This window comes from Lutra lutra, chromosome 5 (assembly GCF_902655055.1).
Source record: "Lutra lutra chromosome 5, mLutLut1.2, whole genome shotgun sequence".
NCBI lineage: Eukaryota > Metazoa > Chordata > Mammalia > Carnivora > Mustelidae > Lutra > Lutra lutra.
Genome location: NC_062282.1, coordinates 42,625,686 through 42,650,615, shown reverse-complemented (window position 1 = coordinate 42,650,615; position 24,930 = coordinate 42,625,686). Strand labels below are relative to the sequence as shown.

At 56.4% G+C, this 24,930-nt stretch overlaps 1 protein-coding gene and 1 long non-coding RNA gene across 2 annotated transcripts; one reads left to right on the top strand and one right to left on the bottom strand.

Moving 5' to 3' along the window:
- Window positions 1-2,338: 2,338 nt before the first annotated feature.
- On the bottom strand, window positions 2,339-20,854 carry SLC6A7 (solute carrier family 6 member 7). Its single transcript, XM_047731510.1, has 14 exons — window positions 19,938-20,854; window positions 14,819-15,002; window positions 13,130-13,261; window positions 12,710-12,944; window positions 12,058-12,196; window positions 11,183-11,317; window positions 9,996-10,099; window positions 9,743-9,867; window positions 9,230-9,342; window positions 8,866-8,997; window positions 8,285-8,384; window positions 7,985-8,085; window positions 7,306-7,473; window positions 2,339-4,025 (listed from the first exon to the last, which is right to left on the bottom strand). The coding sequence occupies exons 1-14, from the start codon at window positions 19,968-19,970 to the stop codon at window positions 3,816-3,818; spliced, it is 1,911 nt and encodes a 636-aa protein (XP_047587466.1). The 5' UTR covers window positions 19,971-20,854; the 3' UTR covers window positions 2,339-3,815.
- Window positions 9,159-11,993, top strand: LOC125100953 (uncharacterized). The gene is made up of 4 exons (XR_007127711.1): window positions 9,159-9,861; window positions 10,026-10,302; window positions 11,111-11,287; window positions 11,902-11,993. It is a non-coding gene; the product is annotated as an uncharacterized LOC125100953 (long non-coding RNA).
- Window positions 20,855-24,930: the final 4,076 nt, after the last annotated feature.

Below are 24,930 nucleotides of genomic sequence, written 5' to 3'. Positions count from 1 at the left end.
AGGGCTGAGCCAGGCTCCCTGAACACTCCAGGAGCCCACACCTGATGGGGAATGGAGGGCATGTGGAGGACAGACCTAAAAGGATGGCTCGGGGTCCCAGGGATGAATGGGGAAGACACTGGAACAGGAAGCCTGGGCCTGCTCAGGGCACCACAAAAGGTGAACTTGGCTGGGGTGGTAGAAGGGAACACAGAGGGCAGGACCTACTGAGAACCAAACACAGGTGACTGTGTGGCCCTGGTGCTGTTGACCCTGACTTGACCTTGGTAATATGGCTGACCCTAATGCTGTGGGGCCCTCTCCCCTGCCCTCTCCTGTTCCCCTTCCACCTTCGGCCGCCGAGATATTTGTTCTCACGGATCATAGGCTAGAAGGGACTGCGGATGATCAGTGCCCCATCTCAGGGCTTCCCAGGGATCCCCAAGAGCACACCATCTCTCATGAGTCCTAGAACATTCCTAGAAGAGGAATGAAGGGCCCCAGGACACTCTCTCCACATCTGAGCCAGGCACAGATGCTGCCTCCCAGCCCTTCGCTGCCCCTCCACCCGCCCTGAGTCTCCCCAGGTCAGGGGGCCACGGACACAGAGATCAGCTGAGAAGGAGAGCAAAACACTGATTAGGAGTGGGGACCCCGGGCCTGGCCCCAGCTCCCATACGTTGTCACCATGGTCCACAGCCCTGCTAATCCCCAGTCTCTGCAGAGCCAGAAAAATGAGACATTTCTCACAGAAATCCAAACTTCCAACTTCTCTTAAGAAGCTGGGCTATCTGGCAACCTGGGTCCATGCTTGTAGGGGCAGCCTTCCCGGAAGAGAGGCAGGCTTTCTTCTCTCATGTGCCAGGTCCCCACCACTGACTCATCACGGCCACCCTCTCTGGGGACCAGTCACCACCTGCTCTCCCGCTCACACCTACGGCTTCGCTCACCTGGCCGCTTAGCCTGGTTCTGCAGGCACTGGGCTTGTCACCTGCTAGGCCATTCTAGCATTCCAGGCTAGGGTTCTACTCCAAACAGGGCTGAGGTCTTCCGTGGACTGTCCACCATGCGGCCATGGGTTCCTCTGATCTGCTCCCACTGCCGTCAGGCCTGGCTGGGGTCTGCTCTGAGCCAGGGCCACCTGAGGTCAATAAAGGGAGGGGCAGGGGCTGTTGGGAGGTGGCAGAGGTGGGAGAAGGGTGAGGTGGCAGGACAGCCTGTCTGGGAGTAGTGGGAATGGGAAAAGCAGGACAGATGGGAAGATGGGGCCCAGGGAGGACAGACCAGGAATCTCAGGCCCCGGGGGGCCAGGGCAGTGAGCGAGTGCAAGGGTAGCCAGAGGCAGCAAGGCAGGGGAAGTGGGGGGTGGGGTGGGGAGGTGAAGCTGGTGGGCTCCCTAGGCTCCTAGAGGCCTGCAATGGCCAACTGGGAATCTGGCTGAAAAGAAGGCCAGACTTCTAGGATCACCCATTCTGGATGCCCAGGACCCCAGGCTGCAGCCAAGAGCTTGGGCAAGGAGTCTGCACAGGACCATGGCTGGGGCCTGGGACCTGTCCTAGAAGAAGCAGGGAGGGCCTGGAGAGGGCTCCCCCTCCCCCTGACCCCCTTTGGGACTACGGAGCTGGCGCCAGGGGCTCTGTGAGCAAGGCTGATGCCTGCCCCCAGGGTGTGGGAAGAGGCACCTTGAATTGTGAAGGCCATTCCTGAGCCTACAGCAAATTAGCAATCCCATGCTCTTCCTCCATCTAGAGCCCCAAACAAAGAGGGGCAGGAGGGGGCCTGGCCTTTTGTTAGGGGAAATTTATTAATATCTAAAAGATGCAGCAGCCCTTCCTCTCCAATCCCCCATCAAAGCCTTCACAAACACCTGGGCCTCGCATTTGAAAGGCCCTGGGGCTCTTTTATGTGGCCAGGTCCTGCCAGGAGGGGGTGGGTAGCACCAGGAAATTCTTCCAGCCTGGGAAACTCAGGGCTTCTCCCAACCCCGGGCTTCCAGCCTCAGCTACACCTGCTGGTAAGGCCGGAGAGCAGCTGGAGCCAGGAAGGGGAGGGCCAGCTGCCCAGGTGTGCCTGCCTCCGCTGGGTACCCTCGAGCAAGTCTTCCCTTTGGAGGGCCTCAGTTTGCCCATACATATAATGGAGGCAAAGTGGCTTCCTTGTCTTCGCCACCCTTCCTCAACCCCACCGTCCCCACCACTGCCCCAGAGAAACGGGACAGCAAGTGTCAGAAGCTGGGAGAGCCAGGAAAGCAAACAGTTGAGCCTCAGTTTCCTCGTCTGTCCAATGGAAGCTGGAAACCCCTGCGTTGTCCACCCCCTGGTTCTCAGCAGTAAGGAGAAGGGGTGAGAAGGATGACCTCATTGGTATTTATTAACAATAAACCAATAGGACATGGGTGGGTTGAGGGGATGGCAGGAGAGAAAGAGGGCATGCAGCCCAGCCCAGCTGCATGAGGGTAGCCTGTCACGCTGGGGCACACTTTCACACTCCACCCTCGTCTCTCAGGGAAGGACGGATCTCAGGGCAGCCCCCCTTGTGCTTGGAACCGAAGACGCCGAGGCCTCTGGCCACAGGCCTGAGCTGTTGGCTGCCCTTGGTTCTCTGCCTCCGCCCTCATGCCTGGGCCCTGAGGGGGATACATCAGGACAGACAGCCACGTGTGCAGACCACCTCCAAGCCTCTTGGTTGCCTTGGTGGCCCACAGCCAAGGTCAGTTTCCCAGCAGTGCCTGGAGCTGGAGGAGACAGTGAGGGCCACCAAAACAGGGAGAAGGGAACAGAGGGGCCTCAGGTCCCGCTAGGGGCCCTCACTCCCACCTCTCCACCTGTTTGCTCTGTCCTAATCATGCCCATGGCTCCCGACATGGGAGGGCACAAAGTCCAGTGAGGGAAGCTGTGGGCCCTTCTCAGAAGTGTGGGGTCAAAATAAAATACATTAGTTTCTCTTGGGGGTGGAAAATGTGGAGACCTCCTCCTTTCCTCACCCCTACCACCTCACTCAGGCCACCAGCCCCCCTTGCCTGCCCTCCAAAGGCCTCCCACCTCCACCCCGTCCCCTCTAATCCACCCTGCACACTGATCCTGAAAGCTAGTCTATCTAAAGCACAACCAGATCATGCAAACCCCGGCCCGCCCCTTGTCCCATGCTCCCCTGGCCCTCCTTTGTCCTTCCCGCCTGGCCCCTGCTGTAGCCTGGTAACACCGAGGGCTTGGCCCTGGACTCTAGGGGATACATGGGGGCCTCCACACCCTGCCCTCCTCTTCCTCTCTCCCTCCCAACTTGCCCATCCTCCAGGGCCCTCAGACCCCGCCTCTTCCAGGAAACTTGGCCTAAGCACAGGAGCACACGGGGTTTTTGTCCCCCTTCACTTGCTAAGCCTCGAGGCCTGGGGCCTTGTGGGCCTTGCCACACCCTGAGCATCCCTGCCCAGCTCAAGATTCTGGCTGTTTGAAGTATATGGGGGACAGGCTCCCCTAGAAAAGAGAGGAGTCTGGGCCCTGAACAGAGGAGAGAATGACGCCAGCTGCCACGTAAGAAAGGGAACTGGTTGGCCAGGAGGTCTGGGGTCCAGCGCCCTCCACCAAGTGACCTTGGTCAGGTCCCTCCTCCCTGGCCTCAGTTTATCCATCTGCACAACAAGGACTGAGCTTTGAGCGGGTCTGTGTGCATGTGGGGAGAAAGGAGACAGAGGAGAGGCAGAGGCCACGAGAAAGGACTAGCCCTGGGGACCGGCATCACTGTGGCGACTGCCCACGGCCTTGGGCCTCTCGGGACCCCACAGGGCAGGGCTACCCCTCCGCAGCTGGGCAGGACCTCCAGGCCACCAGCCTCCTGTCTCACATCATAGATTCCTCCTCTTCGGCGATCTCGCGGTCCACCTCGATGGCCGTGTTCTCAAAACTGGTGATGCCCCCGTATTTGCGCATGTGCACCATCAGTGGCTTTGGTGACTGGCTCCCCGCTAGCGTGGCCACATACATGCCAGTCCGGTTCTCCTCCAGCGACGGGCCCCAGTCCATGGCTGGTCGGCTGGCCTGCTGGAGCCTCTGTGGCAGAGCAAGGACAGCGGTGAAAACGGTGGGCGGCTGGTGCTTGTGGAGTGCTTCCTGCGGCCGGGTACCAGGCAAAGACCTCACCGTATCCCTGGTGTCAGCCCTGGCGACAATCCTGGTGGGGGGGGAGGGCAAGGGCGGTGGCACTTCCCCAGGGGAGTAAGTCCCACTTGGCCACTCACAAGCTGGGTGGGGACATGGGATTTAAGCTTTTGGTGCTTGGTTTCCTCCTCTGTCACTTGGGGACCCTGCCACTCCTGCCACTCTGAACCCCGTGAGCAGGCACTGAGATGGAGCACTTAACAGGGGCGCTGAGGACAGGCTACAATTACATGCCAGCCAATCCAGGAGCCCACTCTTGGTCCCTTCCCCTAAAGGCTGAGTCCTAAACAGCCGGGAGCTTTGGGAAAGAGTCAGGAGCCGGGAGCACTGAGGCAGGGAGTGTCACTGACCCTCCAAGTGTTTCCCACTTGCTTCGTCCTGACTCTGATTGACCTTTCCCTCTGCAGCCCCAGTTTCCATGGAAGGAGAGAGGTGACTAAGATAATGACTAAGTCTGGACATTCTAGAGTTCCTCCCCTCTCAAACCACATTCCCAAAGTCCTCTGCCCGGCCTGCACGGAGAAGAGGCCCAGACCCTTGAAGGAGGATAGATGACCAACATTAAGTGGAGCCTACTGGGTGTAGATTCAAGGAGGATAGTGTGCACAGAGCCCTTAGCCCGGGGCTCAGCATGGCCCCACTCTCAAAGCCTGGGGACACTTACTGAACTGTTGTAGAGCATCGTACCCCCTGCCCAGAAACCTGCCTATGGCTTATCTTTGCCCTTGGAATAAGACCCAAATTGCCCACCACAGCCTACCTGCCCATCTACCTCCCTGACCTCAGCTCCTGCTACTCTCCCTCTACCCACCCCCACTCTGATCTAGTCTTGCTAGCCTCCTTGTTGCCTTCAGACATGCCATCCCCTCCTGCCTCAGGACCTTTGCACTGATTGTCCTTCTGCTTGGAATGCTCTCCCCTTAGATATCTATTGATCACCTTGTGGGTTTCGGTCAGATGTCTGTCACCCCCTCACCAAGGTCTTCCTGGCCACCCTGGCCAAAATGTTTTCCCTTCACTCTCTAGTCCTAAACTTTGCTTTTATTTCAGGGTTTTTGTTTTTTTTTTTTTAATTATTTTTTAAATGTAGCACTTACTACTACCTTTATGTATTTGTTTATTGTCTGCCTCCCACATTAAAATTCAAGCTCCTTGAGAACAAGCACTTAGATTTGTTCCCAGCTGAACACCAGAACCTAGATTGACGCTTCCTGACCTGAGTACTCGGAACATTTTGGCTGGAGAGTCGCCGTGTAAGAGCTCTCTGCATACGAGGAGAGTTTGACAGCATCCCTGCTCTCTTCCCACTGGAAGCCAGTATCATCCCCTGTGCACACGATCCTCTTATGACAAGCAAAATGCCTCCAGACACTACCAAATGGCCTCTGAGAGCAGAATCACCCCCATGAGGATCCCCGAAGTGGAACAAAACATTCCCTGTGCTCCAGCTCTAGGCTGTGTGGTCTTCTTGAGTCCTCGGTGTCCCCATGAGAGGGCCATTAGGACTTTCACCCTCCACCCACACAGATATTATCTGGAAGCAAAGTTCAGCAAGGTGAGCCAACTTGGCCAAGGTCACACGGGTGACAAGTGGTGATGCTATTTGAACCTGGGCAGTCTCACTCCATCCTAAACTTTTAAAATACTCTGCTTTTCCTGCCCTTCACAGTTCTGACAACATGGATAAGCTTCTTTTCTTCTCAGAGCAACCCTCAAGGGAGGAGTCTTTGTCCTCACTTGAAGGACAGAGAAAAGCAAGGTTCAGAGAGGGGCGTTAACTCGCTTAGGGTCACACAGCTGGCAAAAAGGCAGAGCCCGGATTCCTGTGACAGTGCCGGAAGCCCCGGTCTCTGAAGATGGTACTCCAGGGCCCGTCAAGGACTCCTCCTGCAGTGCTCCCCACCCAGCAACATGGCCCTAGGCCTGGCTGTTGGTGGCTGTAGCAATAGGGCAAGAGGGAAGCATAGCAAGGTTTGGGAACCATGAACTTCCAGGGGACTGGAGCCCTCTATCCTGAGCGACACCCCTCTCTTCCTTTCCTTTGCAGACACCTCGGCTCTCAAGCAAGGAGACGCGTTGCCCTTGGCAGCACAGGTGGGGCCCCCCAACGTTGAGAGAAGGCTGGGGGTTTGCTCCCCATCCCCCAGCAGCTGGATCCAGAGCAGGGCCTGGGTCCAGGACTGCCCTGCGGTCTGGGCGCTGTGGCCACAACCCACTTGTACTGGGGACGGACTCGGAGCCTCCTTCCAGGTGCAGATATGAAGGTGGGGTTAGGGGACAGCTGAGGACACAGTGGCACTGTCTGCGGAGTGGGGGCAGTGGTTGGAGGGGTGCAGGAGGCTTGATATGTAGCCAGTTCCAGTAGTATAAATATTCCCACCGAGGTCGATGTCAAGTTATCCATGAGTTAACAACCAGCTCACAACATCCCTGAATATATAACAATTAGCTATCATGAACCAGTACCAGCTGGCTCTACCATACGCCTGATGGGATATGTGGGGTATGTATGGGGATCCCAAGGCTCTCTCCAGGCCCTTGCAGGCTCACTCAGCTCTGCTCATTGTGACAGCCTCTCCTCACCAAAGGGGCTCCACATTCCATAGCCTTAGAAGGACAGAGTGTGGGGAGGCTCAGAGAGGGGTAGAACATTGCCATGGTCACACGGCATCACTGCACACCCACTCCCCTCTTCTGAGACCGCAGACCCCCATGCCCAAACAGCTTGCATTCTCTGTGCTTCCTGGATCTCTTCACAAAGCCTGGCATGGGCAGGGCTCCCACCATCAGCCCATTCCCAGGTCACCCACGGGCTGTAGCCCACTCTCTAGGGTCCTTCAGTCCTGCCTTCTGACCCTGAGTCAGGGGAAACTCTGGGCTGGTGACCGGAGTTCCAGTCTGGACCCGTGACCAACTTGCAGTGGGACACTTGTCCTCTCCCTATGGCATGTGGGCAGTGGGACATCCCTCCGTCAGAGACCCCATGTGGTGCCAGAGACCACAGGGCCGGACCCTAAGCCCCCTGAGCCTGCCTCACCCCCAGCAGGTCTGAGAGGATTCAGAGCTCAGGGTACTGTCTGGAAAGGCCTGTGAGGCCCTGGGTAAGGTGCTGCGGCAGATGTCTTCTGTCCTAGCATGTGGGCTTGGGGCAGACAAGGCAGCCCAGACTTACCTCCCAGAGCGATCCCTCCTCCCGAAGCACGGCCACCAGCATGCCGGCTGGGATCATGAGGCAGGACAGCAGACCCATCAGGATGCCCAGCAGCTCCGCCCAGGCTGGGAACCGGTAGCTGCCATACTCCGAGGGCTGGTACTTGACGATGCTGTACACCAACAGGGCCTGCAGACAGGGGCCCCAGCATCACGGTGGGCTTTGGGCAGGCCCCAGGGCTTAGGCAGCCCAGGTCTGGGACAGCCCAGCCCAGAGCCACCCGGTGTTGAAGAGAACCCCATCCTAAGCTGTATAGAACCTGAGACGGTCCCTCCTCCGGGCCTTTGTGAGGCCTGAGACAGCCCAGCTTGGAAGCACCCAGTTTCTAAGACAGCCTGGGCCTGGACTCCAACTCACCAACATACCAGCCTAACGCCCCAGCCGGAAGGGCCCTGAGGAAAGGCCCTGAGGCCTGGGAAAGCCCCACTCATTTGGCTAGCTGCATGGGAGGCTAGACCCAGCATGGCTCCAAAAGCCGGGGACATTGAGGCGGAGGGGAGTACACCCACATCCTGGTGCCCACCTACCCCTCAGCCCTGACAGAGGTCCGCTCTGGGCCAGGGCAGCCCTGATGGACTGAATGTCCAGAGGGGGCCCCTCCTTTCAGCTCTGGGCCCCAGCCCTCCTTCCCCCCGGTTACCAGGAGCGTGGCCGGGGACAGGAACAGCCAGCAGGCCCTGAAGTAGAGGCCCGGCTTGAAGCCCAGCATCATGTGGATGTCCCGGCAGAATCTCTGGATGCCTGTGCGGGGGAGGGGGGAGGAGGATGGCCCCACCAGCATCCCCCACCAGCACCAGCGGCCCCTCCCCCTCCACCCCCGCTGCCCCCATGGGAGACCCTGGCCCTTGGGACCTGGGACCCAGTGTAGGGGGGCTCCAGAGCAGACTCCCAGCCTCCCACCATGGGGAGCCTCAGTCCCCTCTCCCTCAGCGCCTCTCACCATACACCCGGGTGACGGCCAGGCATGTAGTGATCACCACCACCATGAGCCCGAAGCTGGCGCTGTAGTCATCCAGAAGCACCAGCCAGTACATGCCTCCCTAGAACACAAGTCACAGCTCTGGGCTTCCCTCAGCCCAGTCTCGCTCCCTGGTGCAGCCCCTTTTCAAGGCGGGGAGCAGCCCGGCCAGTGGTGATGGCAAGATGGTGGCCATGTGACCACTGCCTAGGCTGAGCCCTTCCCACACACCATCTTACAGGAGCCTCACAACAACCCTAGATGTAGAGCCCATTTTATTGGTGGGAACGCAGGCTGAAGAAGGTGAAGCCTCTTGTCCTGAGGTCATCCAGCAAGTGTAGGACCCAGGCTGGAAGCTGGGTCTTCTCTGTACTTTGAAGCCAGGACCCTGGGCCATAGGCCACGCTGTCCTTGGGGAGTGGGCCTGGGTGGCCTCCCAAAGCAGCAGCAGGGAGCCCCGGGGCAGAGTCACCTTCCCCCACCCCAGCCTCCTGGCCTTGCCTCCACCCATACCCGCACCACCCCACCCGCGGGCTGCCCTCCCTCCTCACAGCAGCACTCACATCGGTGGTGAGGACCAGCCCCATCAGGTACATGGCCACACAGATGAGCCCCGAGAACACAGCCTTCTTGGGCCGCAGGTAGTACGGGAACTCATCTGTCACAGCTGTCACAATGGTCTCCAGGAAGGCAAACTGGGGGAGGGTAGAAGGGGGGAGGTCAGAATTCAGCCCCCACCACACACCTGTACACATGTGCATGGACACACTCACTCACACAGATACACACGTCACACAGACACACACAGCTACATCACACACACAGCTACATACACAGATACACAGAAGTACATCCCACATGGACGGACACACACACACAAATGGACACCCCCCCAACAAGGTGCCTGCTGGCACAGACCAGGCTCACCTGACTATCCAAGCCCAGAGTCAGGAGCATAAAGAAGAAAAGGAAGGACCAGAAGGGCGACAGAGGCAGCATGGTCATGGCCTGTGGGTAGACGACAAAGGCCAGGCCAGGGCCTGGGCCAGGCGCACAAAGGGTCAGCAGACTGGGGCACAAGGCAGGCCCTCACAGGCACACTCAAACACACACGGTTGCTTCCATCCCCGTGGGCACACTCATTTAGTCAGATCCAGACATGCATCCTAGTGTACACTTCCAACACTGAACCCCTAAACCCCGGCCAGGATGCCGTGGCTGCTCAATGAACACAGCTTGACAAGATAAATGAACTGATAAGGAGTGCAGGAAGAAACATAAGACAATATAAAACCTCATTTGAATACACTTCCGTATACCATCATCCACACAAACAATCCCACTAACACACAGACGTGGACTTGTCCTCCGGCACAAGACACTGATTCACATCATTGTCCACCCCCCGCCCCCCACCCCGAGGCTGGCCTGCCTGCCCACCTGCTTTGGCTACTTGGTCCACAGGCACACCCAGCTCCTGAGACATGTAGCCCAGCACAGAGAAGATGGCGAAGCCAGCCAGGATGCTGGTGATGGCATTGCCCAGAGTGACGATGAAGGTGTCTCTGTCGGGGGGAGTATAGGCACACAGGAGCAGGCCAGAGTGAGCTGGCCCTGCCCCCACAACAGGGCCTGCTCTGGTCGGCCACTCTCCTCCCCACTCCCGACCTGGGGTCTGGGAGGCTACACTGACCTGTAGATGTTCTGGTGAAACGTGTTATAGGAGGCGAAGGTGAGGAGACCCCCGAAGCCCACACCCAGGGAGTAGAAGATCTGAAGAGCAGCTTCAATCCACACCTGTGGCAGGGAAGGATGCAGATGGACAGCAGAGAGAAGGGGCTGGCACACCGAGGCCCTGTCCAGAGGACCACGGAAAGAGGAGGGAGGAGGTGGGGTGGGAGCTAGTCCACAGGTCCAGGGACGGCATGGTGGAGAGCCTGGCTCCAGGTGATGTGGGCCGGGAGCAAACCCCGTTCCAGCACTTACACGGCGGGACTTGGGTAAGTCCCTTTCCCTCTCTGGGCCTCAGTTTCCCCATCCAGGATCTAGATGATGGCTATGCTTGGTCCAATTCTGAAGGAAGTAGTGTCTTATGTAAATTTCCAGTAGATCCGTATTGACAACAAGCCCAAGGAACCCCTTTACTTCCTCCCTGGAGTTGGAGGGACCGGGATTTGATTCCAGCTCCCCTATTTTGGGGCTGTATGGCATAGGCAAACCACATCACCTCTCTGAGCCTCGGGTCCCACATCTGTAATGCAGGGATAGGAACACTAGCTCCCTTATAGGGTTGTGGTAAGGGTTAATGACTGCATATGTGAGAAGTGCCAGGGCAGGGTAAGGCAGTCAGCAATTAATAAGTAAGAAATGTCAGCTGTCAGCACCACTGTTTCTGTCATTACCAATGACTTCTTTGGGGGTTGGAATTCCAAATCTGCCTCCCCTTAGCTGTGTGATCTTAAGCTTATCACTCTTTCGGGCCTCAGTTTCTTCATCTATAAAACGGGAGAAAAATGTCTACCTTTTATTTATTTATTTATATATATATATATATATATATATATATATATATATATATTAGTAATCTCTACACCCCACGTGAGGTTCAAACTCATGACCTTGAGATCAAGAGCCACACCTCCTCTAACTGAGCCAGCTGGGGCCCCCAGAATAATGTCTACTTTGTAGGATAGTGAAGAATAAGAAATGAAAAGGACATACACTGTTGAGTGCAGAGCCAAGCACAAGGTCTGGTACTGGGGACCCTCCACAGGGAGGATTCCTAACCATTGCCCTTCTTTTCCCCAGGGAGCCCTCCTCCTTCTACTCCCTGGCTCAGTCCTGACTCCTCCCTCAGCACCCCAGCCCCAAGTGCCTCACCTTGGAAGACAGCAGGTGGTGGAACTGGGGGGTGAGATAGAATTGGATGCCCTTCCAAGCCCCTGGGAGGGTGACTCCTCGGACCAGCAGCATGAGCAGAATGAGGTAGGGGAACGTGGCCGTGAAATACACCACCTGAGATGTGTTTAAAGGGGGATGGAAAGCAGGGGTGAACTTCCTTCCACCCTGTTCCTCTTCCAGAAATCTCCATCTTACCTCACTCGCCTCCCCAATATTTGGGGAGGCTGAGCTGAGAACAGCCATTATCCATGATGCTTCTCTTTCCCTCCCCACCTCTCTCCCTCTCTCTGCACATGGATCCCTCATTAAAGTTCTGTCGCTGCTTCCCAAGGCGTCCCCAGCCCACCCACCCCCTCCAGCCCTGCTGCGCCCCCCTCCAGGCCACCCTGGGCCTTTGCCTGGAGGGCTTGCCTAGGACTGATGAGAGTCTCCCCCTTCCTTTCCCCGCCCCCGCCCCCTGCCCATGCAACCCCTCCCTCCCTGTGTGGTTATCTGCCATGGTACATTCCCAAAGCCCCCTCCCCATCCTGACTCACAGACCCACCTTCCAAACATTCACCATGAGGAGCCTCTTCAAAGTGCCAAGCACTTGGTTAGGATACAAACCTGAGTCACCGGTAGGTCCTGTCCTTGGAAGGTTTCCGGCCTGGTGAACCAGCCTGGCCACCGTCCATCCTTACCTCCACATCTTTCTTCAGGCAGTGCCTCCGATGCCTACTCCCCACCCCTACCCTCAACCTCTGCCCCGTTGATGTCTGTTCATCCTCTCCAATTCAGTCCATGCCCTGCCGCCTCCTCCAGGAAGCCCTCCCACCTCCCAGCCCCTCGGGCCTCTAGGACCTCCCAGGCCTCACCTTGCCCGAGGACTTGACCCCCTTGAGGATACAGAGGAACACGATGACCCAGGCCAGCAGCAGACAGAGGCAGAGGTTCCAGCGGATCTCCCCAGGACTGCCAATGCCCTGGCTGCCTTGGATGTGGAGGACGTAACGGCTGTGGGGAGAGGAAGATTTGAGGGTCCTCAGGTCACCCTGCCACATTCCACGGGCATGCGGGAAAGCTGTGGCCAGCAAGGTCACTCTTACCAGTGTCATCACCATCACAATTACAATTAGCCAGCCTCTACTGAGCTGGGTTACCCAACAGGCTGGTGGCACGTTCTCTACTTTCCTTCCTTTAATCCTCACAACAACCCTCCGAATGCCATGATCACACCCACTTCATAGACAAAGCCCCAGAAGCCAAGGACATTGTGTAAAGTCACACGGCTGGTGAGTGAAGAGCTGGGATTAGAACCCAGGGCCCACCTAACACCAGCACCTGGACTCGGCCTTCCAGGTGCACACTGAGCCCCCTGGGGACGCTGGCCCATTCTTGCCCCCCCACCCATCACCCCCAGCAGCTTGGGGCCCCTCCCAGCACCCATTCCCCACCCCCCACACTCCCCCCACTGCCCCCAGCAGCTCGGGGCCCTCCCAACCAGCTGCAGGCCGGCAGTGGCCTGACCTCCAGTACTCCTCGCTGGGGCTGACGGTGCCCGTGAGGTTGAGGGGCAGGGCCCCGTTGCCGTCCTTGGAGCCTCTGTGCTCGAGGCAGAGGTCCGTGTTCCACCAGTTGCCACAGTGCTCCCAGGGCAGGTTGCTGGTGAGGGAGGCGAAGAGGTAGAAGAGCACGTAGGCGATGATCATGTTGTAGTAGATGGCCACCAGGCCTACGATGAGCAGCATGGCCGCGCCGGCACCTGGGCATGAGGGACAGGGCGCGGCCCTCAGGTGAAGCCTTCCTGAGGCCAGGCCGTGTGGCCTCCGGCAGCCAGCCCCTCTCTGGGCTTCACTTCTGTCTCTGCCTAGAGGCTGGGGCATGGGAGGGGGTCAGCCTCCCTGTCTCCCCGGGGCCCCAGCCCCTGCGGAGACTAGGAGGCCTCACCTTTGAAGAGGGGGCTGATTTTCCAGACGGCCAGGGGTCCCAGGCTGGAGAACTGGCCCAGAGAGAGCTCAAGGAAGAAGAGGGGGATGCCACAGATGGCCAGCATGAGGAAGTAGGGCACGAGGAAGGCACCTAAGTGGAGGGGGAGGGCGGTCAGGGAGGGTCTCCAGAGGGTGGGTGCGTGGATTCCTCTCCTCAAGCCCCGCTCCTCCCCTGACGGCAGACACCTGCGACCCCAGAGAGTGCCTCTCCTGCAGATGGGGACGACCTTTCACACCAGATCACTGAGGGCTGCGGGGGCTGGTGGGGATTTACTCACCTCTGCAGCCCCGGTGCCCAGGGCAGGGCTGGGCTCAGGGCAAACACTAAGGGAATGAAGGGATATACGAGTGAATTCCTTGTCAGAGAAAGTGCAAACTCCTCAGTAGGAAATGAATGCCCTTGGGATTTGACCTCTGTCTACTTCCCCAGGTCCTCTCTGCCAGGCCACCTGGGGTACTTCTAGCTGCCACCATTGGTCCCAAGTACCCAATATCCTTCCCCATTTGCTTCCCCTATTGACAGCCAGCTCCTTTAGAAGACTGCCTACCACTGTAGGGCTTCGGAAGGGCCGTTAATCACGCCAGCTGCCCCCACAAACCCACCCCTTCAGGGGCTCGGGTCCCAAGGCAGGCCAGTTAGAGACCTTCCCTGTGGTCCTCTATAGCCCCATCCAGAGACAAGAGCTCTGGGGATGAAGTCATTGTCCCAGGAGAAAAGGAGGTCAGCACCGGGAGAAAAATAGATTTAGGAGCCAGGGAAAGGGAGAGCCCATAGAACTGTGGCCATTAAGGAGTTCCTAGAGTGTCAGAGATGGGCTCCAGTCCCACACTTCCCGGTCACGGCAATTCATCTTGTCCTCGCCCTATCCCCTCCTGTTAGGATTTCTGCCACTCCACCAATAGACACCAATAGGTGTCTCTTCCACGAGTCTGGCCAAGACAGGAGGAGGTTTCAAGGGTGGGCAGGAGCACACTGGCTCTGGAGAAGATAGTCCTGGAGGTAGAATGTTGGGTCGGCCACCAGATGACCTTGGACAAGGAATCTGGCCTCTCCAAGCCCCGGTTGTCACATCAGGACAACCATGCCCACCCAGGAGAGTTGTCATCAGGGTTAAATGCCTGGGGCTGGCAGATGGTGAGTGCTCACCCCAGCTATCATTAACGAGACCCAGAACAGTGACTTGATGGTGAAGCAGGGTCAATAGAGGATTTGTTTAAGATGGGACAGGCTTCACATTTGTAGTCTGAACAGAAGGAACCAGGAGAGGAGGACAGACCGAAGATTCACAAGCAGGAAGTTCTGGTGGGGTGAGGTCCTGGAGAGGGTAGGGGAGGAGGGGGTAGGGGACAACTGTGAGAGCACGGTGATTGCTGCCAGGCAGGTACAGCCTGCCGTCCTGAAGCAGAGGCAACTTCTCTGCCCATCACTCAGAGCCCCGGAAATGCCCAGGCTTCGGGGGAGATATTTGGGTGATGATACAAGACAAGGCAGAGAGAGCAGTCTTCTCCCAGCCCCAGTTCACTGCTTTCAGTGAATTCTGCTCAAGGCCATATAGGAGATGGTGGCCAAGGCCGCTAAAACCTCACTCCTCCCCAAGCCTTGGCCTACAAGCCTAGATGCCCCTCCAGCAGGCCCTCCGGCCCCTACCTCCTCCATTGGTGTAGGCGCGGTAGGGGAAACGCCAGACATTGCCCAGGCCCACGCAGTAGCCAATGCAGGACAACAGGAAGTCCAGCTTGCCGGTCCAGTTGCCCCGGTCTGCGGCGAAATCCACATCCAGGTCTACATCGCCCTGGTCACTGGGGGTCATCAGCAGGTCTGGGGTAATGGGCTACCGGTAAAAGAGACCAAAGAGGTGAGGCCAGGTTGGAACTGTGACACAGCCCACTCCACCCCCAAAATAAGAAGATGAAATCAAACAGGGCTGATGCAGAGATACTCTATGGGTTGAGAAAATCCACTGCTCTTACCTGGGCTAATATTTGCAGGAGCTTCTTGGGGTGGTTGGTCGCTACAAACTTAGGAGGCCTGCAAGGTGGCTCGGGCACTAAGAAAACCACCTTCATCTTTGTTCGGTGAACACAGAGGTCAAATCAAGGGATGGTCCTTGATTGATGACGACGATGACAATGATCTTCATAACATTTACCCTATCTTGAGCTCTTATTACGTGCTCAGTGCACTAAATGTTTTACCTGACTTCATTTTCAAAACAACCCTATGAGCTAAGAACTTGTCCAAGTGCTGTTTCAATCATGAGGCCCACTGAGGCTCGGAGAGGAGTCATGACACACCCGAGGTTTTATAAGGCTGAGGGGTGGAAAGCTAGGTCTCATGCCCGGAGCTTCCCAGCCTCGAAGCCTGCATCTTCAGCCTCCAGTGGTGGCCTTTTGGCTACTCCATTCCGGGCACCGTATTTTGAGAGACACACAGATAGCTCGGAGCATATTTTCAGGGCAGGCGGCCAGACAGGAGGGTTTCAGGAGAAACAATAACAGGAGGACAGGGGAAGGAGTGGGGGCCCTCAGCACAGAAAGAAGAGGACTTGGTGGGAACATGGCCTTCCCCGAGGGAGGAATTCGATTTATGCTCTGGTGGCTCGAGGAGGCCTACAGAGGACTGTGAATCATATACGTCATGAGCAGGAAGAGGCTACTGAGTTCGGATCTATCTCACAAAAGTCATAATCTTCTTGTCACTGCGGGAGAGATGCAGGCACAGAGGGGAAGAGAAGCCAGCTGTCCCTAAGATCCCTGTCTGCCATTCAGGGAGGGTGGGGAAGTCCACTGGGCCTTCTCCCTCCAGACTGGGGCTGGAAAAGTGAAGCCCTCCTCCAACTGCTTGAAATGCTGGCTGGGGGGATGAGTTGGTACATCTAGGAGCTGCCCAAGCTGAGGGTCTGCAAGGAATCCCAAAGATATCAGGTTAGCTATCTAAAATTCAGAGAGAGATTCCCCCAAAGTGTCTTCTGGAATGGGTCACAAGGAAAGGACAGCCACACCCTTCCCACTTGCCTCTGAAATTCACACCCATAACAAAGAAGGATGGTGAAGCAAAAAAGTCCAGCTGTCTAATAACGTCATGGTTCTGAGACAGGAGAAAGGACCCCCTGCTTCTGCTGGGGAATAGTTATAAGAAAACAGTGATACCTCTGGACTGAGTGTGAAGAGACTACAATTCTCTTGCCATGTCTGTGTCCCTTCATGGTGTGACTAGAGAAAAGAGTTTTCTGAGCCTCAGTTCCCCATCTCTACACTGAGGGGGTTGAATAGATCAGGGTCTCCAAAAATATATCCCTTATGGTGTTCAGAGGTACTCAGTGTAAGAAAAGGATTTTTTTTTTAAGATTTTATTTATTTATTTGACAGTAGATCACAGTAGTATTTATCCGCTCAAGTAGGCCGAGAGGCAGGCAGAAAGAGAGAGGAGGAAGCAGGCTCCCTGATGAGCAGAAAGCCCGATGCGGGGCTCGATCCCAGGACCCTGGGATCATGACCTGAGCCGAAGGCAGAGGCTTTAAACTACTGAGCCACCCTGGTGCCCCAAGAAAAGGATTCTTGAGTCAAAGAAGTTTGGGGGACTCCAAGTTAACAAAGCAAAATAGTTTTATTTGCTGCAGGACTTGTCAGATCCTTTCATGCACCAATACCCACAATGACTGCCTAGAATAGACAGTATTCTGCAATTCTATTTAAGAAAAGGGTTTTAAGAAGCTAGTATGCTGAGATTTACTCAGAGAAATGTAGGTCTATCTGTTCGTCTTCTGGCTCTAATGGTTTGTGAGGAAAGCTTCACCAGAGACTCCCCTAAAGACATTTGGCAGTGGATGAAGACCAGATCAGATCCTAGCACAAGGACTTGGTGATTGTCTACTGATCAGATTTTTTTTTCTCCTATAACTGCCCTTCCTGACACGAGTCAAGTAGGTGTCTACACACAAATTGGGTGGTGGCAGAGGAGGCTTTGCGGGGAATTTGTCCTATGAGCATTGCTGGGATAAAGACGGTGAAAGGAGAGTGCAGGTGTCATAGGACTGGAGGTGTCTCGGGACAGTGACAGGGTCGGGGCAGTGAGTTGGGGGGAGCAGAATGGAGGAATAGTCTTGGATTGGCTCTCTGTCACAGTGGCGACCATGACAACGATCCTGCCCTAGGCTGGCTATTGGCCAGAGGGGCAGTGGTAACAAGGACAGCCTGGCATTATTATGGGTGATGGCGATGCTGGCGATAATGAACGTGGGCTTGCGGTAATTGGGCTTGCAGTGATCTCAGACATCCTGGGCTGAGGGTATCGGCAGCCCCCAGACCTATCTGAAACCCACCCCCAGCCTCTGATGCCGCTTTCCATGAGGTTCCTTCCCAGCTGAGTGAGCATTGGCCCCCTAGAATCACTCCCTGCCAGGTGAGCTCCGGGAGGAATGGAGGACCAGCCTGTTGACACTGACCCCTGAAATAGGGTAGTATGGCAGGCTGGTCACCCTGTGAGCCCCCAGCCCTGTTCAGGCCAGCTGGCAGGAGGGCCCAGTAATGAGGTTCCTCTGATCCCTCCTGAGAAGCTGCTGCCCTTTCTCTGCTCACAGAGCAGTCCCGGCTCTCTGTTTCCATGGTGACAAGAGTTCCAAGAGCAGGATGCTGCCAGCTCTCCTGTCCCCCTCCTCCCCCAATCAGAGGGAAGCCTGATCCTGCTCCAGGCACAGGGTATTGGGTCCTCCAAAGATGAGCCAATCCCAAGACCACCCGGAGCCCCCAATCCCACCATGGAGTGAATCCCAGGAGGCCGGCACGGACAGGCTGCGACTGGCTGGGAGACAAGCACCCTAGTCAATGGGGCAGGTTTGGAAGGAAGCTTAATGAGTCGCTTCACACTTCACACGCCTGGGTGTGAAGATCCCACCCCCGATTCCCCCACTGCCTATCCCAAGTCACGCAGAAACATAATCCTGAGTTTGCCAGACCTGCACCCCCTCTTTTAGGCACCAACAGATGTAGGTCACCAGCAGTGGCAGGTGCTGGGAGAGGTTAGCCTGCCCCAAACCAAGGCTCTCATACCTTCTTCAGGATGAGAGAAACAATAGAAATCTGGAGTCCAACTTCATTGCTGTGCAGATGAGGAAACTGAGTTTCAAGGAGGGGAAGGGATGAGCCCAAGGTCAAATAACAAGTTAAGGGCAGAGCAAGACCAGAATCCACACCCCTGACTTTCAGCCCAGTGCTCATCTCTAACAACACGGCTCCTTTGCTGATACCTGGCATTTCCTCCCTCCCTGTCCCCTTCACCTTGAGACCAAGGGAGAGGACACTGAGGCCAGGTGGCCCCACCCCTGCCCTGTGGGCCCCTGGGTCACTCAGTCCATCTTTAGGAAAGGAGCAAACTGCAACCCCCATGTCTGTTTCCCCTTGTCTATAAAATGGGGATAACAAGACCCAGCCCCTAGAATTTAGGAGGCTTACACGAGATAAGGCTTTACAGAATATGCTGTTTACACACCGTGTGGCACCATGGCAGTGAGGGGCAGGAGCTCTTGGGAGAGAGAGGAAAGAGGAGAGAGTAAAAGAATGGACAAGAATGGCAAGCAGGACCCAAGAAGACCCAAGAGACCCACAAATGGCCCCAAGAAGTAATTCGAGGCAGTGAATAAAAAGACCCACTTAGCCACTCCACGCCCAGCTGCGCAGGGGCAGAAGGCTTGAATGGGGCAGGGGATGGTCAATAACACCAGCCCCTGTGAGCTCTCTCTCCCATCTACATCTACCAGCCCCTGTGGGGTCACTACATCCCCCAAACCCCACTCAGGGACAGTGGGGCTTGCTTTGGTGCCTTGATACTGGAGCTGGATTGGGAAATAACAGTCCAGCTTAGAGAATGGACTTGCCCAAAGTCACAGGGTAAGTGGTATCTGCAGAAATAGTGCCCAGGAGTTCTGATTCCTTGGCTAGGACTCTTACTTTTAAGCCAAAAGCCAGAAAACTTGACCCAATACTCTCCCTCCCCACTCCCCGCAGGCTGGGAGGTCTAACCCCACAGGAAGGGTGGGGAGGGGCTCCAGAAACACAGATTTGGCCCCCTCTCTCATGCCAGCTTCCACCCACCCCCATATCCCTTGGGTCTCCCGTTTCCTTCCTCCCCCGCCTTTGCCTCCAGTCAGCCCTACTGACGGGCAGCCTCGGGTCTTAGCAGGGAAGCTAAAGCTGGTTCGAGGGAGCAGGTGGCGGCCCCCGCAGGGCAAAAGCTCGAGCAGGAAAGACATAGTCCCCCTGCTGGTTCTCGGAGGTTGCTTCAGTGTAGAGCGCGCGGCTGAGGGCCAGAGCGGCTCCCCGCCCCCACCCCCGAAATTAGTGCCCCTCAAGGCTGGCGCTCAGTTATTCTAACACCCCCAACCCCAATCAGGCCCTGGGGGAAATGGGTGGGGGACTGGGAAGGGGCGGGCTCCTGGCCCCAGCCACCCCTACCCTATGCCTCCTGGGGTTGCAGACACCTGTTCGAAGGACCTGGCCCAATGAACCTCAGCCCCATCACACAACACCCCGACCCCCAGATGGGGAAGGCCATGTCGCCACCCTCCACTCCACCTCTGCAGGCCGTGACCCCGCCCCTCCTTGCCACCTAGCTCAGCCCGGCCTCCCCCAGAGCCCTGAGCCGGTCCATGTGCCCTCTCCCACCCTCCCCGGGCCTGAATGGGGGCGGGACCCTGCACCCCTCCCTCAGGTGTGCCCCCTCCCTCAGGTGTGCCCCCGCCCCCGTGTGCGCCCGGGTCTTCCTGCCCTACCTTGCGCTGGTGAGCTCCCTGGAGCTTCTTCATCTTGGAGGGCGGGTTGCCGGGGCTCCCCGGCTTGGCTTCCCCTGAGAGCAGAGAGCGAGCGACGGAGCCCGAGATCGCGCCGCCGGCCGGCCGCCGCGACTTTGCCCCGGCGGCTCCCGCGCACCGGCTGGGGGTGGGGGGCGCGGGCGCGGGCGCAGGCGCTGCCGTCTGTCGGCTGCGGGCGTGGGGCGTGGGGCGCGGGCCGGGCGCTGCCAACGCTCTGCTTCTCCCTGCGCAGCGCCCGAGCCTGGGGAGGGGTGCACGGCTGCGCCCGCGGAGACACCCAGACAGACTGGCTGACGGACGGACAGCCGGGGGATGCGCGCGCCCCCGCACGCAGAGCTGCGGATTGGAGGGGCCCGAGCGCGGGAGGAGGGGGTCCTGCGACGGAAACCGTCAGAGGTCTGGAGGCCTCGGCCACCGTCTCCTGCGTGACCTTGGGCAGGTAACCTGCCTTCTCTGGGCCTCCCTTTCCCTAGTTGGGCGATGAGAGGCAGGCCACGTGCCTGGACACCAAGGGACGAGTCCTGGGTTCCAGCGATCCAGTGCCTCCTCTTCTTTGCTGTGTGACCTTGCCCATGTGACTCAAGCTCGCCCCGCTTTTCCAGATGAAAGCTGCCTTTTCATCTGGAAAATGGGGATAAGAATCTTACGTCCCTTACCGTGATGTGAGGAATCCAGGGAGATTGTGCAACACATAGTACAGGGCCTGGCACGTAGAAGGGCTCAGCTGACACTATGAGTTGCCCACTCCTGCCACAAAGGAATGGCGGCCATGAATCCGGTACATAGTCAGTCGTCCAAGCGCCCAATATTTATTATGCCAGATCCCGGGCTAGGTCTTATTGTCTCAACACAGCGACCTGGAGAGACAGACGGCGTCATCCCTACTTTACAGATGAGGAAACTGAAGTCAGAGAGGTTAAGTTCCTCGCTCAAGGTCACAGAGCTAGTGAGTGACACCAGTGACAGTCGGGCCTCATGGACCTTCCGGGTGGTGTGGAACATTTATCCTTTTGCTGGGATGAAAGAGATACAAGGAGGTTTGGGCAAGAATAGGGCACATTTTCCCTGTGTGTTGTGATGGCTTGTGACTTAGATCATGAGCACCTGGGGTCCTCTCTGCTAGCAGTAAGATCTCAGGAATATTATAATTTTACATCTCTAAAATGAATTTACATCAGGGATGCCATGTCTGACCGACCTCTCTGAATGTTGTGAGGGTCTGTGTGAGCCTGTGACTAGGAGGGGAAATTATTAGCTGGGGTGTTCATACCCATTGTTCTGGTAGATGCTAGTGGACCCAGCATATTTATTATAAATCATGCACCTTTCACCCACAAGTGTCGCAGTTCAGACACTAAATCATAGCGTTGCCCTACCATTAACCAACACGGGGAAGCCTTTGGGGAGAGTTGAGGATAAGGACCTGCTGCCTCTCATACCCCTGGAGCCTGGAAGGAGCCAAGAAGGGCTTAAACTGAAGCACAGGCCTGGGTAAAGGGCCTGGCTGGGTCCTGGAGCCGCCTCTCCTCCCAAGGCCCCACCCAGCTGCTCCTTGCTTTAAGCCTGGCCTCAAAGGGCAGGCCAGGGGCTCTTCAGAAGCAGGACGAAGGAGCCCTTTGGGCATGAATGTGAAGGGAAGGAGCATTCAGGAAACCCTACTGTGTTCATTGGATGAAGACTTATATCCAATATCGGATTTGTAATTCTTTCCAACAGCCTGGGAAGACCGTTTCTGCACCCCCATTCTGCACCTTAGGAAACCATCTCAGAGGAGGGAAGTCGTATACCCAAGGTCACATGGAACGCAGAATCTCTGGGCTTGGGAGAGGGCAAAAGCCCATGGCTCCTGAATCCAAGAAGGCCCAGACAGGACCCCCGGCTCTCCCCCAGGACCTGTCACCACTTCTGTCACAGGACAGGCTGCAGCTTTGCTGAACAACCCCATCATTAGACACATGGGCTTCATTAGACCCTGTGGAAGGTCCAGAGAACCCCAGGAAGAGGAAATAGAGGGGAGGCATTTGCTCAAGAGCCCTGGGAGCCTGGCCTCTTTATGGTGCCTTCCCAGTTGCACCTGCTTTCCCCAGACTCAGCCCTTGGGGGAGCCAGTCTTGGGGTTGTAGGAGGGACTAGGACTGAATCTTTCCTTTAACCTTCTTGAAGCAAACACATCATGGGGTGACCACTGAACCTGAATGTCAGTGGCTGTCACTGGGGCTGTGAGTGCAAATGGGTCCAGGCTCACACTTTTCAGATGGGGAAACTGAGGCCCAGAAAAGGCAGGACTAAAAAAAAAAAAAAGACTTACACTATCACTGAATGAAGCAGAGGTGGGGTTAGTTCCGACATCCAGGAATCTGAGCCCACTCAGGTTCTACTTTCCCCTTCCTGCCATCCTCTGCCCTAATACCACAGCCCTTGTTGGAAAAGTCTGGTTGTCTGCAAACAAATAAACAAAACCGCAACATCTTCTAGAAGCTATCGTCCACATAAGCCCCCCTGCCCACTGAAGCCCCAGTCTTATGATCACACAACTGGTCACGAGTTCAGGCACCAAGCACATTTGACGCCATTCCTTCTGTCTTATCCCAGAGCAACTTTGGGTACTCCTGGGCAGAAGAACTACCTAGGAATCCTAACCAGTAAATAATCTATCTCCCTCCCCCACCCCTTCCCACCTTTCTCTCTCTCTCTCTGTTTCTCCTGGTCTCACATCAAACCAGAATGGAGATGTGTGCTGATTTAAGGAAAGTGTTAGATGAAAATGTACTTCCTTTTATTATATAGGGAGATATTTTTAAATGCGTATAAATAAACATTTTTAATTTGCTAAAACGTTCAGACTTTATCGTTGCCGAGCATGTGTTTTGTTACACCACCGAGCGGCGACTGCGAGAGATGAGGAATCAGACTGCTGGTCCATCTGGGATGATTCAGAGAAAGTGGCTCCGGAGCAGCAGCTCTGGGATGGGATTGCCCTCCAAGGCCGCCCTGGCTGAGGCCTACGCACCCCGTGCATCCAGAGCTGGGGCAGCTTCCTTGGAGCTCCGCAGTCCTCCTGCCTCACCCCTCCCCATCATAACACATTACACACGCATGCACACACATACCCTGGGTGACAGGAGACCTCCCCTGTTCCTCCTGCTGGGCTGAGTCCTCCCCTCAAGCTGAGCTGCGGCCCTCTCTGCTCTACCCACTGCGATCCCTTGGCAGTCAGTGGGATTGGCCCCTCCACAGACCGTGGCTCTCGGCACAGGATCAGGGGGCCATAGGGAAGTTGCTTGCAAAATATCGTGCTGTTGTGCCTGCTTCTGATTTGCTAGAGGCCATGACCAGGCCAAGCCGTATCCGACGTTTGTCCAGACCCCCGGTCTCCAGCACCAGCTCAGGGCTCACCACCTGGGGGAGGATGGCATGAAATTGCCGTACTCACGACAGAGGCCACAGCAGCTGTTTCTGGCAGGAAGGCTGGAATACCTCTCAGGCACTGGGTGGGCTGTAGGGTCTGACGGGACACAGAGGGTCCCTTTCCTGAGCCATAACACCCCAGGCTCTGGTGGAACTCTTTTGAGTGATAGGGAACTCACTCTTCACAAGGCAGCCCATGACACTGCTTACAAGTCATTTGAGATCAAATTTCCTTCTTCCTGGAGCTCAGACACCAATTGACAGGTGATCACCAACCAACTTGTGGGCCCCACCTGGCCCCCTGACCTCCCATGTGGGCAGCAGCCGCAGCTGACCCAGCCTGCCAGACCTGGCCACCGACCTCCAGCCAGACAGAGGTTTTCCTGTGGCAAGGGACAGGCTTGTCCTGCCTCAGACCTCCCAGGCTGCCATCTGCCCTCAGCACTGGGGTGGCGGGAGGGGGGAGTTTGAACATTGGGCAGGCCTGCCAGCATCATGCACCAGGGATGCGACTGCCCGTGAGCAGGTGGCTAAAACATAGCACCTACCCTAGACACAATTCTGAGATAGGTTCAAGGACTTTATTTCCACTTGATGAATGAGGAGGCCAAGGCTCAGAGAAGCTTAGTGACTTGCCTGAAGTCTGAGCTGGGAGGCAGTAAACCGGAGGCCAGGCCATCTGACACTGGAGCCTGCAGCCCATCGAGTCCTCCCAGGCCACAGCAGACCCACACTCTGGAGTGTGGAGTGTGTGGTGTGCAGTGGGGTGCTGGCAGGCACTAGTAGGGGGCTCCTGGGTAACAAAGCATGGAGAATGCCGGATTAAAGAAAATTCAAGGGGTTTCTTTGCTGTAAGGCTTGTCAGAGCCTTTGATGTGTTAACGTGCCGCTGGGACTCCCCCAGAAGGGTCGAGTCTTCAGGAATTCCCAAACTTACTGGACCTGAGTTATATTTCCTTTTGGTAAGCAAATTCCTGTTTTACAGATGGGGAAATGAGGCCCAGAGAGGGGAAGAAGTTAAGCCGGGGTCACACAGCAAATATTTCTGAAGATCAGAAAACTATATCCACTCACTGCCAACCACCGTCACACCAACCCTTTTCCTCTGATCTTGGAACCATAGTCCTTTTCCAGGCACCACCTTGCTCCCATGCCTTAGACGTCCACCATCTTCAGGGAAGCTGCTGGGTGTCCCAGACCACCAGCAGGAGGAGAGAGGGAAGTGCCTGCTTCTCTTCAGGGCCTAGTGTGGGGCTGGATCCACCTCGTGTGTTGTTGTCATGGGTCCCAGGAGCAAAGGGCAGGCAGGATATGCACACTTTTTTATGGCTGGGCCACATCCCAGAAAAGTAAACAGAGGGGCAGGCCACTGGCACCAGAGCCTTCTAGGGAGAAAAGGCCCCAGGTGGCAGACTTCTGCCTACCTCTGGAAGGGATGTGAGAACAGTAGCTTTTCTCAGGAGTTTTAAAACATACTTTAAGTTCCTATTGTTCATATTCTTTTTTTTTACCATTCCTCTTTTCTTGCTCTGACAGCACCCCTAGA

Coding starts and splice junctions, on each gene's coding strand:
- SLC6A7 (XM_047731510.1), bottom strand. CDS start 19,970: ATGAAGAAGCTCCAGGGAGCTCACCAGCGCAAG. Junction 11,318..12,057: donor GGGTCAAGTCCTCGGGCAAG/GTGAGGCCTGGG, acceptor AACACATCTCAG/GTGGTGTATTTCACGGCCAC. Junction 7,474..7,984: donor TGTCCCCGGCCACGCTCCTG/GTAACCGGGGGG, acceptor CCCTGTCTGCAG/GCCCTGTTGGTGTACAGCAT.